Raw genomic sequence first — 15,473 nt, forward strand, 5'->3', positions numbered from 1 at the left:
TATTCTGCATATTAGTTTCATTACTATTTATACTATTTCATTGTAACTTGCTATTCATCAGAAAGGTAATCTTTAATATTTTCAATTAAAGATTATAAATTATTAGGCATATTATTTTCTGAATACATTCAATTGTGATTAAATTTCATTATAAGAACTATATTATGCTAAAATATAATTATTTTTTCTTAATATGTATGTGTGTAAAATATAGTTAATTTGATTGTATAGCGATATGCCATACATGGAACGAGAACATTCTAGAATGAATTCTTACCTGTTTTCCTTAGATTGTTCTCGAAAGCAGGTCAAAAGCTATATATACGCTGCCTGTGCGCAAAGTATCTGAAGTATGTTGAGTTCAGTTGTAGTGTGCTGAGTTTAGAGATTAGCTTGAAAGTGATCGACCGTGTCGAGAGCTGTACCTTAGTGCGTGTAGCTGTCTTCATTGTTATAGCCTGAACGCTGTGTTACTGATTGTTTCAGCATGATGTCGTAGTTGCTTGACGACTATAACCCGTCTTTGGAATTGTCCTGTGTAATACTGACGAATAAATTGCGTTTTCCTTCGTCATCAAATGTTGTCATCAATCACTCCAAATCCAGGAAGGTATCTGAAGTAGGTTGAGTTCAGTAGTAGTGTGTTAAGTTTAGAGATTAGCTCGAGAGCAATCGACCGAGTCGAGAGCTGTATCTTAGTGCGTGTAGCGGTCTTCATTGTTAATAGCGTGATAGCCTGAGGGTTGTGCTGCTGATTGTTTCAGCGTGTTTGACGTAGTTTCTTCACGACTGTAACGCGTCTTTAGAATTATCTAGTGTAATACTGACGAATAAATTGCGTTTTCATTCTTTATCAAGTGTTGTCATCAATCACTTGAAACCCAGAAAGGTATCTGAAATATGTTGAGTTCAGTAGTAGTGTGTTGAGTTCAGAAATTAGCTCGAGAGCGATCGTCCGAGTCGGGATCTGTACTTTAGTGCGTGTAGCTATCTTCACTGTTATAGCCGGAAGGCTGTGCTGCTGATTGTTTCAACGTGTTTGTCGTAATTTTTCGATGACTGTAACCCGTCTTTGGAATTATCCCGTGTAATACTGACGAATAAATTGCGTCTCATTCTTCATTGGAGTGCTGTCATCAATCACTCCAAATCCAGGAACCAGTAAAATGCAGCAATATTGATTTGACAGCAGAGTGGACTATTGTCCGAAAAACCCTGTTATGATTTTCTCGATATTTCACGAGATCTTTTGAAGAAATACTAAACTTCGATGTGGACTTGTCAGAATTTGAAATACAGAAAGTGTACTTTCGATAAAAATATTTCTAATAATTAAACACTCGCCACTTTTGTTATTTTATGAAATTATTAAATCAAGAAATTTCCACTTTTAAGATTTCTCTTTTCAATTTAAACCGTGAAACTGGAAAATAACATTAAAAAAACCATTGGATCAAGAAAGGCTCGATGAAAAAACTGAGAATCATTAATTTCTCGAAAATAGGAACCAGTTTTGAATGCTATCAGCATTGAATGAGAAATTTTTCGCAGCAGGCATGCAGATTGAGATGATTTTTTAAATTTATTAGGAAGACAGAAATTAGTTGTTTTTACGTTGTAGAGGCATTAGGTATTATTTTTTGGAAGCAGGCAAGATGAAAAATGAGCAGTCACTTTCGCCGGGAATCGAACCACGGATCTCTGAAATACTGGCCCAGCGTGCAGACCACTACACCACGAAGGCACGCTAGGAAGGCGGGAGAAATACCTTATAATGTAAATTTGATTTTTTTTTAAAATTTGGTGCTTATCGCTCGAATGAAGCAATCCTCACCTTTCCACTAGTACTCTCCTGTTCAGCACCCCTGGTAGCTTACAATGACGTTTCTGGGCATGAGTTCCTATGCAATTCTTAATCATTATGATATGCCCTACCTCTCCCAGAAGTTTGTCGCAGAATTTACGGGACACCCTGTACATACCCTGCCTGTATGTGGAGTACCTAGAGCAGTGCTCCGCAACCTTTTCTAACCTGCGACGCACAAAAAATCTTTCTGGAATTTCGTGGCACACCAAAGAGTTCCGAGTTATCAAGGAAGTGCCGAAAAAATTCAAATGCTGACACACTTACAATCACACGCACAACCACACAACAGTGAAATATATAAAAACATTTAAAATAGACATTATTAAGGGAAAAAATTGTCATTGTGTATTAAATACATGATAAAAAATTGCAAAATGTCAAATACATGTATTTGATTGCGGCACACCTATATCCTATTCATGGCACACCAGTGTGCCGCGGCACACCGGTTGCGAAGCACTGACCTAGAGTATCTTGAGAATATGTTGAGCTCAGTAGTAGTGCCTTGAGTTCAGAGATTAAGTCGAGAGCCATCGACAGAGTCGAGAGCTGTAATTTAGTGCTTTGCCGTGAAGCTGTGTTCACCGTTATAGCCTGATAGCTGTGTTGCTAATAGTTTCAACGTGTTTGTCGTAGTATTTCGACGACTGTAACACGTCTTCGGAACTGTCCGGAGTAATACTGACGAATAAATTGTGTTTTGGTTCTTCATCAAATGTTGTCATCAGCCTCTCTAAATCCACGATCCCGTAGAATGCAACACTATTTTTAGCTGTTAAAAATAAAGGCAGAATTATTATTATTATCGGGTTGGTCCATAAGTTCGTGCGCATTAAGAGTATGCCTGGAATTCACTATGACGCATTTACTAAAATAACATAATTTTGAACCTGTGGAAACTTGTTATCGTTTGACTAACATATTATTCAGTTCATCACCAGCTTTCGTAAATATCGAACGCATTTTAGTACCCATAGAAGATGAATATAGATAATCAGTACAAACGTGCTGTGCTACACTTTTTATTTTCGTGTGGTGAATCTGCCAGGTTTACCCCGTTTCAGGACGTTTTGAACTGTTAGAACCAAATCAAACGATTCATTCAGAAGTTTATAGTGAACTTTGCCGTCTAAACTCAGAATTATCCAAAAACGCCTACGATTGGTGAATATCAAGAAAGTGTTGTTTTGTCATGATAACGCTAAACCGCATACGGCTCGAATAACGCTGCAAAAAAATGAGTGAATTTAGTTGAGAGCTTTTGCCACATCCTGCTTACTCCCCAGATATTGTCCCAAGTAATTTTCACTTATTTCGTGCCTTACAATTTTTTTTTACTGGGAAAAGAATTAAATTTTAAACAGGATGTATGTACACAATGAACTTTCAAGTTTTTTTTGCATCAAAACCAGAGTCTTTCTACAGCAATGGTATAAAAAAGCTGCCTGTAAGATGGCGAGACGTTGCAGATGATGGAGGAAAATATGTAATTGATTAAAATGTTAAATTGTGTTTTTTTATATTATTTAAAAATTTACCAAAAAATGCGCACGGATTTATGGACTGACCCAATATTTCTGTTAGAAAATTTGAGTTAATCTGAAATGAATGTGACTTTTTTTTTTTATTTCTATGCAGCTGAATTTCAAATTAGAATGTCCAGTATTTTAACCTTACAGAAAATGATTTGACTCTACAGTCAGAATCGTAATTAGATAACTTCGGGCAACGATAATACTTTTGCTCATTCCATAGTTTTTTGAAGCAAAAGGATAAAATATTGTGCTTAATGACACTTTATCTTGGAACGCCGTTGGTACTATTCGAAATTTTCTGGGCGTTGGCCAATGCGGAATTCAAACCAGAAATTGATCACTGCCTCTTATAATAGATCTCTCTTTTCCCATGGTGATACTCTTCCGTGTTTCTTTTCAGTTTTCTGGAGATGTTTTTAGGCGGCCTAGTTCTTATCTTGTTCACAAAAGTCATGTATCAATAGTATAAGATGAAAACTTCTTTTCCTATCCTTTTTATTGTCATAATCCATATGACAGACAAATTCTCGTATCAGATTTATTCTGTGTTATAATTTTGTGCAAGTATTGATTCGAGTTTGTTTTAAAAAAATGTGCACCTAATCCTGTTTTTATACAGTAGATTTTATACAGAAGAAGTGTTTTAAAAGAATTCGTGTAGGGGGGGGAGGAAGACGTTATATCTGTAGATGAAAAGATGATTGGTTAACCTTTAATAGATGGTGCAGTTTGGAGAGGTTTCACTTAAAAAGACGGGAAATCCAAATACATTTCCACCCCCCTTTTGGTTTCCATTGTAAAGGGAAACTACTACTCTTTTGCAACTTTTCCTGTAGGTCGCCTTTGGGGGTCGCCTTTGTTAATTTTCAGATAAGAGACTAGGGAATAATATAAAAGAATCTGTTGAATTTGTACTCTTTTCTGCTGTTTCTTTACCCTAAACTAGGGAAACATATTATGGTGAGATTTCGTAGCTAAATAATTATCGTATGTTGGAATATTAACTTTTGACATTGCGTCATAATGAAAATACGTCTTAGCAGTAAATGCACGCCTATGATCAGTTCATAATTTATTCAGTTTTTATTTGTTTTCAAACTGAATTTAGTTTAGGATTACGTGTACTAATTAACATTTTTAATTTATACTCAAATGAAGTTTAACTATTTGTTTCTCTTATAAATCGGTAGTTCGCTTTTATTTGTTTCCAAGCATTGTGTAACAGCTTATATTTATATATCAAACAAATCCCGTTGTATTTTTCTTATATTAGTTTCGTTTACCTTTTTCATTAGTATTCTTATTCAGTTTAAATTATTGATTCCCCCCCCCATTGTATCGTAAGTTATTTCATCTTTCAACTACATTATTTTTCGTTGTTCTTTATTGTGATAGAAGCTTTTTTTAGCCTTTAGCGTTTTTTTAAAAATTATTTTCCTTTAATTTAAAAACAGATTTAATTGATTATATTTTCATTGCATTGCACTCCATTGCATTTTGCATGTTTCAAACAGCAATATTAAATACAAAAATTGCAATAAAAAGGGGAAATATAAAGAAAAAAATACATTTTTAATGACACTGAAAAGTTTGTGAAATTAATACTAATGTAAATTTGCTAAGATTTCACTGCTGAGGGAAACGAAAGTGAATTTACGAAACCCCACAGTTGGGAGGCGCGAAGGTTATCTTGCATAAGTGGCAAGGGAGGTTATTCAGACAATGACTATCTCCGCACCCCGAAGGATAGGGCATGGAGACCTCCATGGGATAGGGGGAGGGGAAATCGCTGGCCGATATTTCGGCCACAGCCGTCTTTTTGAGACACTGCAGCTCTAGCCGATTCATAGGCCACCCGTCTTTTAAAGGTCAAAGATTAAAAAAAAATCAGAAAAAATAGTTTTAAAAATTATCTGAAAATATTCGTTTGAGCTTATTATTTTATTTCAATAAAATAAAAATGTAATGAAAATGTATGAAAGTAAATTTGAATTTCAATGAATAAAATTCTTCATGAAAAAAGGGAAAAAACTGTTTTACACATAAGTAGATTGTAGTCAATTTTTGCTTTCTGACGGTAAACGATCTATAAATTTGCTTATGACTGGAGTATCTGTCACTACTATGACAAGAAATTCCTTCTTCATCGTCCTCCTCTATTGATGAAATTCTTTCTGTGATCTCTTAAGAGAAATTAGAGCGAATCTCGTCTACTTCCATTGTTTCACAGGTTTTTACAAACCAATTCAATTATTAAATGTTTTCCTACAAAGGTTGCACTTTGTCCAATTGAAAGACAATCTAAAATTTGACTTTACCGTCCAAACGTTTAGTGACTGATTACTGTACTGAAGGAATCAGGTTCGAATTCCGGAGAAGCCATAGATGCAGGGCCGGATTTACGTATAAACTACACAAGTTATAGCTTAGAGCCCCCCAAAATTAAAATATAATACAAATAGAATTAAATATATTATAACAGACTTATAAAGGGCCCCATATCACAAACAGCTTAGAACCTTATCAAGACTAAATCTGGATCTGCATGGATGTTTTTAAATGTATAATATCTGTGCGGCGTAGGGGCACTCTTAATTTGTGGTGAGCCGAAAGTCCTCTTGAGAGGTTGGTGGTAGAGGAAGAGGTGTAGGAGACCCTCGGACCCGTCCATTCCCGGGACAATCTCCTTCAAAATTGGGGGCGGAGATGAGCAAAGCCGTACTTTATGGTATCAAAGGTTTTTGCCAATGACAGGTGCAATCTTAACTCCTTACCAAGATGAATTTCGTGGACTTTGATGATTTCATACAAGCGAGATTAGTCACAACAACATCAACAACAAAATTTTAATTTTAAATTCCAAACAAATCACTTTCCTTTTCATTTTGGGAATAGGTGATTAATGCGACATTATATAAGGCCTATCGAAGAAATATCTCAGCTATTATAAATAAATAAATTTAAAAAAATGCTACTAAAAAAAATCTGAAAGGTTTCAGATTTTAAATTACGTCCAAAGGGGCGTTTTTTTAACGTTTTGTGTGTAACCTTTATCTTATAAATATCCTGTTCTTTGCACTTAAACCATAAAATTCAGTTCAATAGCAATATCACAAAATCATTTTAAAATGAGCCTATCTTTAGAATTTCCGATACACAGTTGCGCGCGCTGGAGATAAAAAGGTCTTTTTTTCTCCGTCCAGTGTTGCCATGGCTCGCTTTTAAATCGTTGAGTTTGTTACCCAAAAATTCGTTAAAGTTTTAGAAAATATGAAATTGATCATAAAACAAATTCCAAATTTCAAATTGGGTCTTCCACATGCCATATTCGTAGGAGGATTACGTCATTCAAAATTCGGTGGCTCTATCCAAATACATTACATAAAATTGTTGTTTTATCACAAAGCGAGAAATATGCATACATTTATGCAGAGTTTTCATTATTTAATTTCTTCAAATATAATGCAGGACTCTAACATTGGGTAGCAACAGTTTGAAAAGTGAAACGGACATTTATAGTGATTCAACGCAAAATCGCAAACCGAAAACAATAGCCCTTCAGCGACAAAGCCCCTTTGGACTAATAAATAAAATATACATTTATACACTTATAATTTATTGACTTTCTACAAAATTTATAAATTTATATGTGCGCAAATATCACTAATTTTTTTTTTTTTTTTTCTTTTTGAAACAGAACTACAGGCTGAATGTGTTCCGAAGATAGAACACGTCGGTTTCAATTCCAAATTTTAAATGCACACAGCTGGAAAGTAAAAATGTAATACATTTAAGTCACGTGACTGACCATTCTGCTGCAGTAGCTGTTATGCAGTCTACTGTTTCATGTGTATATATATTACTGTTCGACAAATAAAAATTGTTTTTCTTAGAGTTTGGGCAGGAAGAGGGAAACTTAGAAATTCGCTTTTCCCGCTCATGTTAAATAAAAATTAAGCGTAACTAACGAATGAAATATTTATTAGTCCAAAGGGATTTGAATCCCGAAGGACTATTAGTTTCGTTTTGGCATTTTGCGTCGGACTCATAAATGTCGGTTCACTTTTCAAACTGTTGCCACAAAATGTTAGAGTCCTGCATTATATTTGAAGAAATTAAATAATGAAAAATCTGCATAAATGTATGTATATTTCTCGTATTGTGATAAAACAACGGTACATAGAGTCATCGAATTTTGAATAACGTAATCCTCCAACGAATATGAGCATGTGGAAGACCAAATTTGAAATTTGTTTTATGATCGATTTCCTATTTTTTAAAACTTTGACGAATTTTTGATTAACAAACTCAAGGATTTCCAAGCGAGCAATGGCAACGTTATGCAGAAAAAACATTTTTATCTCCGGCGCGTGAGTTTTTGTATCGGAAATTCTAAAGATATGCTCATTTTAAAACTATTTTGCGATATTCCTGTTGAATTGAATTTTATGGTTTAAGTACGAAGAACATGATGTTTAATAAATAAAGATAACGCACAAAACGTTAAAAAAACGTAATTTAATTTGGACGTAATTTAAAATCTGAAACATTTCAGATTTTATTTATTTATTTATTTATTATTTTATTATTTATTTTGAATTCGTATTGAATAAAATTCGTAAGCTTCAATCTTCACGGACCTTTCATCGAGCTCCCATGTATCGGGCACGATCAGCACGGACTTCGTATATCGAAGAGAGTGTGCTACATTAGGTACGAGGTACTCCAAGTTTGAGTACGCGAAGTGTGGTGGTTTCCCGTTCGCGTAATGGCAGACCGCACATTGAGTTGAACAGTGTTAAACAAATGTCGCATACTGCGCATGCTCAGAAAAAAATTTGGCGTAATTTTTATGTTGGCGCGATTTGAAAAGAAGATAAATACGGTATATGGTAGATGTACCGCCATCTGATTGTAAACAAATTTGGCGTTTAAGTCTTCGTAGAGTAGTGTAAAGTAATTACTGTGTTAAAATAAGATTTTTTTCCTGAACTGCTCCAACAACTGGAAAGTTGAATGATACGATCAAGTATAAATTCGATTAAAGAGTGCAAAAAATGGGTAAAGGAAGTCAGCTTAAATACAGGATTTACCATACGTTCCATTCGTACATACGTAAAGAAACACGGAGGAATATAGCAAGTGTTTGTACGTAACATTGAAGAAATTTTACTTTTCCTTAATGCTGTTTATTTAATTCTTTGAAATAAGAAAACAGCTACGTTTTCTTATTTCAAAGAATTAAATAAACAGCACGCTACGGAATATACGTTAACAAACTTAGCTAGAAAATCCAGTTTACAATTACTGAATTATAACACGTAAAATCTAAATAACGAATTATTACGCACAACGTATGTTACAAATATTAAATGCACTGTTATTGACAAACTAAAATAAAGAAAAATAGGCAAGTGCAATCGTTATGGAGGTTAAAATAAGTAATAAGCAAAGTTTCACAACATTGCAGTTGTACACATCACTCGACAGCCATGGAAATCACGAATAAGCTAGCGTAGGGTTGCTTAGTCGCCAATATTTCGCCCCGCGCCAAAGGTACACACCATCAAGCATGCGCAGTAAGCGAAATTCGCTTAACAGTGTTTAACTCAATGTGCGGTTTGCCATTACGCTTCGCGTTCCAGGATCTGGAAGATTTTCTGTAAAGAAAAAAGACTCTTATCTTTGGGCAGTGGCATCTTAAAAAGTGTGTTACAGATCACTATTTTCCTGCTAATCTGCTGTTTATCGATGAAGCATCAATATTCAACGCACAATAGTGGCCATCTCTGGGCGGTAGAGAACCCTTGTGCAACACGACGTCGTGCAACGCTGAGTCGGTTTTCGGTTATTGTCTGGGCGGGCAATGTGGGGGATCACCTAATCGGACCTTACTTGTTGCTTTTTCGTCTAATGCTGTTATCACATCTATAGACGCGCGCGCTTACCCGGTACAATTCCGAGAAACGAGATTCTAGTAGTACGGCTTTAAGCGGCAGGCTTCCGAGAAATGTTTCGTCTAGCTAGGAGGAACGTGTCCCGGCTACGAGCAACATTTTAAAACTTTTCCCAAAATGTTCCGGCTGGAGACGTGTTCCTCGAACGTTCAACCAATCAGACGAAAGGTCAGCTTCTGAAGGATCACGGGTAACTTTCAATATGGCGATGTCTCTCACTGTGAAGTGATGGACGGTGAGAATAGAGGCCGATTTAATTATTGCTGTTTTGTTGTAATACAACTGCCTGAGTCATTTTTTAAATGTGTATATATTCATTAAATATATAATCGTGGAAATTTCACAGTTGACAGTATTTTACGACGTACTTGCATTTCGGATTTGTTTACAAATTGTTCGTAGCCAAAAGTTCGCCAAATTTGTCGTATTTCGTGCTGATCGTGTATTATAACACTGTTATATAATAGAATTTTATTTCTTAAATTTGAATAATTTCTTAAAATCCGTTTGTATATGCGCGGAACTGCATAATCAGTGACACATTTTAAACAGCATAAAAGATGCATAAAAAAGAAAAGCATAGCTTATGTAATAATGAGAATACTCATTAAATTTGTCAATTATTTTCATGTTATTAATGAAATACTTTTTGAATTATAAATGCATTAGAAACTATACTTTATTGAAACATTGAAAATTTATGGATTTATTATTATGCATGATGAAAAACATTTGTATATACATTCATTAATATAAATCTTATTCATTACATTAATACTAATAAATATATATTAACAACTTCTAAAACATTGCATCTCTCTATCTTTATGTAAATATATGACTTATTAGATGTATATATATATATGTATGTATGAATACAAAAATGAACATTGCCAAGAAGTTTATTTGAAGTTACTTTTAATTCAGATAACGATTATGTAATTGGCAGCAACTATAGTTATCAGTTCTTTGCAAATTATTATGGGTATGTAATAATCAGTTGAAAAATAATTGATGAGTATTTGAGTACTAAAGAGTGTACACATTTTGTTATTGGGTTAATTCATAATTATATCATACGTATGATCTACGTAATAAAAACATGACTAATAAATAATAAGAAATGTAACAGCTGTGCATTTATAACATTTGATTACTTAAAACAGCGCACAACTGATTATCACCTTCATGTCTGTTTACATAATGAATTGCACTTTCCAATTAAGTGCACGGGCCTACTAGTGGCCGAAGCGTCGTTGAACACTGGTAGTTCTGTCTCAGGCTAGAATGCCGCGAACGGGCTGGCTACATGACGTTTCCTTGGTTTGCCCCATTTGTAACTGGTATACGAGCCAGTTTTAAAAAATATTCTACAAAGGGATCCTTCTTGTTGTTATCCCTCGAGGCTTTGCGGTAATCACATAAAACCAACTGAGCCCACCAGCGGCCGAGCGGTAAAGTCGCTGAACACTGGTAGTTCGGTCCGAGGTTCGAATCCCGCGAACGGGCTGGCTGCATGGACGCTTTCGTGGTTTTCCCCATGTGTAACGTGTATACGAGCCAGTTTCCTTAGAAAGTCCTCCCCGAAGGCATCCCTTCCCTTAGGCAGATAGCCCTAGTGTGCTTTGCTGTAATCTCAATAAACCAAACCATAAAACAAACTCATGATGTGAACACCTAATTTCTAGAGTTGGTATAATTAATGTGTTTTAGGTATATTACCGAGTGTTCTATTGGACAGTAAACAACTCGCACATGTTTGATTGCTCATGTATTCATATGCTTTATTTGATCTTCATTTTGCTGAATAGTATCTGCTGGCTGTGAGGAGGTAAATATCAGCCATATAGATTTTTGTCATTTGAATGGACAAAACAGTAATTATGAGCCATAAAGTTAGTCAGAAAATGCTTTCACCAGGTCACAAATTTTCCAGTGAGCCATCAAATTTTCATTGAAATGCAGACAACAGAAAATACACATAAGCGATGTGTGATAAATAGACTTATCCAGCACATGTTTTTAAACTATTCTTAGGTGTATACAGAATTTGGCTATTACTGATGTAATTGATTGCTATAACCAGAAGTGTGTTTATCTGTTACATGAAGTGCCAGAGTGGAGATCAAAGTGATTAACTTGATAGCAATCACCTTTCTATTATCTTCCATTACTAACAATAAAGTTTAAAACGAAAAGCGTGTGAGCGATACAAAACAACACGAAGAAGCGAATGTCACTTGAAAGGAAACGTCACTTTCGCCAATCTGAGCGATAACTGATTCTTGTTTGGCTTTCAGCCTGTTTGCCAAGTGAAGATGGTAACCCTATTTCGCCAAAGGCCGTTTCTCAGAACTGTTGCTACAAACGTTTTGTCCCGGCAACAAACAGCTAATGTGATAACGGCTTAACCGGTTTAAATACTTGATCTTTCTGCAGCAAGTCGTCCCAGAACTTTTAGATCTCTGCATCGATGCGACTCACAATGTGGTTCTAATACGATGGGACCTGGTGGCCCGGTGGTTCGCTGCTCGATCACCAGACCTATTGTGCTTTGATTTCTTTTTATGGGGGGGGCATATGAAGACACTGGTTTATGAACCCCCCTTACAATGCCGAGGAACTGGTTGCAGTAGCCGCCGGAAAAATTCGAGATATCCTCGGAATATTTCAGAATATTCGGAATGCCATGCGCTGTAGACGTGAGGTGTGCGTTGAAGTTGGTGGGCGAAGCTTCGAACACTATTTTTGACTCATGTTACGTTTGTTCATGTAAATTTATTATTAAAATGAAAACTAATTTACTTGGCGTCTTTTAATTTCTGATGTTTCTATGTACACTGTGCCAAAGAAGGGGGGAGAAAAAAAGAAAAAAAAAGACAGTTCCATATTTCGCATTCTACTGGGCCGATTGACGATATTCAAATTTCGTTTTTATGTTTCGAAAGCGTGACTTACGACATGTTTTAGATTTATAACAAATTCGGACTTTTTTTCTGAAATGACATGCCAATTTTTTTTCCATGTCTAGATTCTACGTCTCAAATTATGCCTAATTATTAAATTTTGTAAAATTTGGTGCGACATTTACGGAGGAATGGAAAAATTTATCTTTGCGCTTTTTTTTTTTTTTTTTTTTTTTTTTTTTTTTTGTTTGCGCCAAGAATAATTCACTTGGCGAACTTCTTAATTTACAGCAACATAGTTTCCTTTCCCTTTTTTTCTTTCATTGCATACGAGCGGAGAAAAAGTCATCGTTCGTACTTTCAAGTAATTTTAACAAAGTGCGTAAACCACATTTGGCGTTATTGTCGTTTATAACAAATATGCCAAATTTCCAAACGCGCTAATATGTAAATTCATGTATATCTTAGAAAATTTTGAATGTAAAACTCTATTTTTTTGCGAGTGTACTTAGAAATATACCTACTTTAAGATGATCTTAAAACTTTTATAGGTTGTGATTCAAAATGCTTTTAAAAAAATTTATAAAAGTTATTTAAAAATACAAATTTAAAAAATAAATTATAAAATATAGGCGAATTTTATTTGGAATGAACCTAAATTTGGAAATGTGAATGGAAGAATTAAATAAGTATAATAAAAAATATATTAACAAGTCGAATTTCGTCAATCGGTCCAGTAGAACGGGAGATATAGAACTGTCTTTTATTTATTTAATTTTTTTTTTTCGAAGTGTATCATGAAAACATTTCCGACCCTGTATTGCTATATGATTCTGAATCACCGGGATGCACCCTGACCCTGCTAGAAGTTCTGAAGCATAGTACTGAGACACCATGTTATGTTAAAAAAAATGTTTTGGAAATTTTTTATAGATGTTTTGAAAAGTTCACAGTCTCTCGCGAAAAGAGAAAAATTTTACTTTATCTGAAATTATTGAGAAGAAATACTAATCATAACAATAATTTTGCAATTTTTATTTCAGCACATATAACAGTAAAGGAGTGTCCATTCCATTATGCCATGGAGATTTCACAGACCACAAAATATGTAGATTAGGTGTAAGTATGGTATTATATTCTTTCATAAAAATATCTGTAAAACTTCATTTTATAGTTAATTTATAAGTGCAAAATGAAAAAAAAATTAATTTTAAAGCATAACTTTTAAAGCTTAACCTGTATTTAAAGATTGGAACAATAACCTAGACAATAAAAAATCTTTGTTATTCCATTACCCCTCCCCAAAAAAATTCTTAAAATTTTTAATTTTAGCGCATAACTTTTTTTAATTTCTAAAAATTTAAGAAGTAGAGGCATTATGTTATTTTGAAGCAGGAAGACGTGAAAAATGAACAATGCCCTCGCCGGAACTCAGACCTCTGAAAACACGTGCTCACCATTACACCACGAAGGCGTTCTAAGAAGGCGGGATGAATGCCTTATACTTCCTTTTAAAGGGCGACTGGGAATTAGGGGATCCATTCACGAAATCCTGGTGGTGGAGAATTATCATCCACCAGGATTTCGTGGAGAATCATCATTCACCACCATTTTTTAGCTCGAGCGCCACTGTAGAGATTATTTTTTTTTTTTTTTTTTTTTTTTTTTAAAGCAGGAGTTTTTGAAAAATAAGCAATACCTTCGCCGGGCGTCCAACCACGGCCTCTCGAATACGGGCCGAGTGTGCTGATCATTACACGACGAAGGCATACTAGAAAGCGGGAGGTCTGGGGTTCGAGTCCCGGCGAGGGCATTGCTCATTTTTCATGTTCTCCGTGCTTCAAAAGATCTAATGTCTCTACAAAGAATTTGGTTCCGGCGAGGGCATTGCTCATTTTTCATGTTCTCCCTGCTTCAAAAAATCTAATGTCTCTACAAAGAATTTGGTTCCGGCGAGGGCATTGCTCATTTTTCATGTTTTCCCTGCTTCAAAAAACCTAATGTCTCTACAAAGAATTTGAAATGATAGTTTCATCAGTCATTACTTTCTTTTAAGAATTTCTGTTTGACAGGTTTATCGTAAAGCATTCGTTTTAGATAAATATCCCATATTTAAAGTCATAATGTCCATATTTTAAAGTCGCTCGTTTATCCGAATCAAATGCATTTCGGATATCAATTGCTTTTCAGATAGACATCAGACATTTTTCATGAGAAATAAAAAATGTCTCATTTTTACGTACATCGTTTTCGATAGCAGTGTTGTTTTTGAATGCATTTACAGTAGAATAAATTGTAAATTTTTTGTTTCAAGTTTGTGTATTTTCCCGAGAGAAAATAGTATGCATCTGCAACTACACAATATATAAGCATTAATAGCAGGACTCGGCTACACTTCGGGACTTTTCTCTTCTAGTATCTTGGATGGCTAAAAAGTATCATTCTCCATATAATTTTAAATAATTCATTCAGAATGTACTGTATAGTCTTTTATTATTGAATTTATTTATTGAAATCTTTGATATTTCTATTTTGCACTTATAAATTAATACATTGTGGTTTAAAATTATAACTGGATTTAAATTATTCCCTTCTTTAAAAAATTAATTTTCGTAAGCAACTCGAAAATTTAGTTATTTTAGTTTCCAAACAAAAGTTTAATAGATTTTTCTACTTACTTTTCAGCTTTAAAGGAAAGCTTAAATAAGCTGCAGTTTATTTAATAGAAAGATATTGAAGTTAAGAATTCGATTCATGTAAAAGCATCGTCAAGAAAACTAACTATAGACACAATTATTTTAAAACTAACTTTAGCAGCGTATAGTGAAAGCAAAAACTTCGAGAAAATGTATTATTGCAGAAATAATTTTAATTAGCAATTTAGTTTATTCGAAATATTAACTTCAGTGTTTGTTTAGTTCATTCCTAAAAATAAACTTGTGAAAAGAATTATTGCTAAGAAGAGCAATCATGCGAGCGATAAAAGGAGATGGCTCATTGCAACGAAGTGAGCCACTGTGGCGGAAAAAATTTTTTTTCTTGTAATCATAAATACTACAGTGCATAGCTATTGAAGAAATATTACGGAAAGAAGATATTTAAAATAATTTTGAAATTAAAAGGTAGCGATCAAATAATCATTTGGTGTAAAGGAAGAAAATAATATATGAAGACCTTATTCTCTCATTAAATTTACATATAAACGTAA

The 15,473-nt window shown here is 34.4% G+C and overlaps 1 protein-coding gene across 1 annotated transcript in view; it reads left to right on the top strand.

Annotated features, from left to right (window-relative positions):
- The window catches only part of LOC118184952 (uncharacterized), a 721,540-nt gene that overhangs the window by 588,027 nt on the left and 118,040 nt on the right, over positions 1 to 15,473 (top strand). Inside the window, exon 6 of the mRNA XM_085811107.1 lies at positions 13,309 to 13,384. Coding sequence (XP_085667233.1) covers positions 13,309 to 13,384 — 76 coding nt within the window. The remainder of the gene's footprint in view (positions 1 to 13,308; positions 13,385 to 15,473) is intronic.

The sequence above is a fragment of the Stegodyphus dumicola genome, chromosome 2 (genome assembly GCF_044657685.1).
Source record: "Stegodyphus dumicola isolate Sdum_Otavi_A_Nest chromosome 2, ASM4465768v1".
NCBI lineage: Eukaryota > Metazoa > Arthropoda > Arachnida > Araneae > Eresidae > Stegodyphus > Stegodyphus dumicola.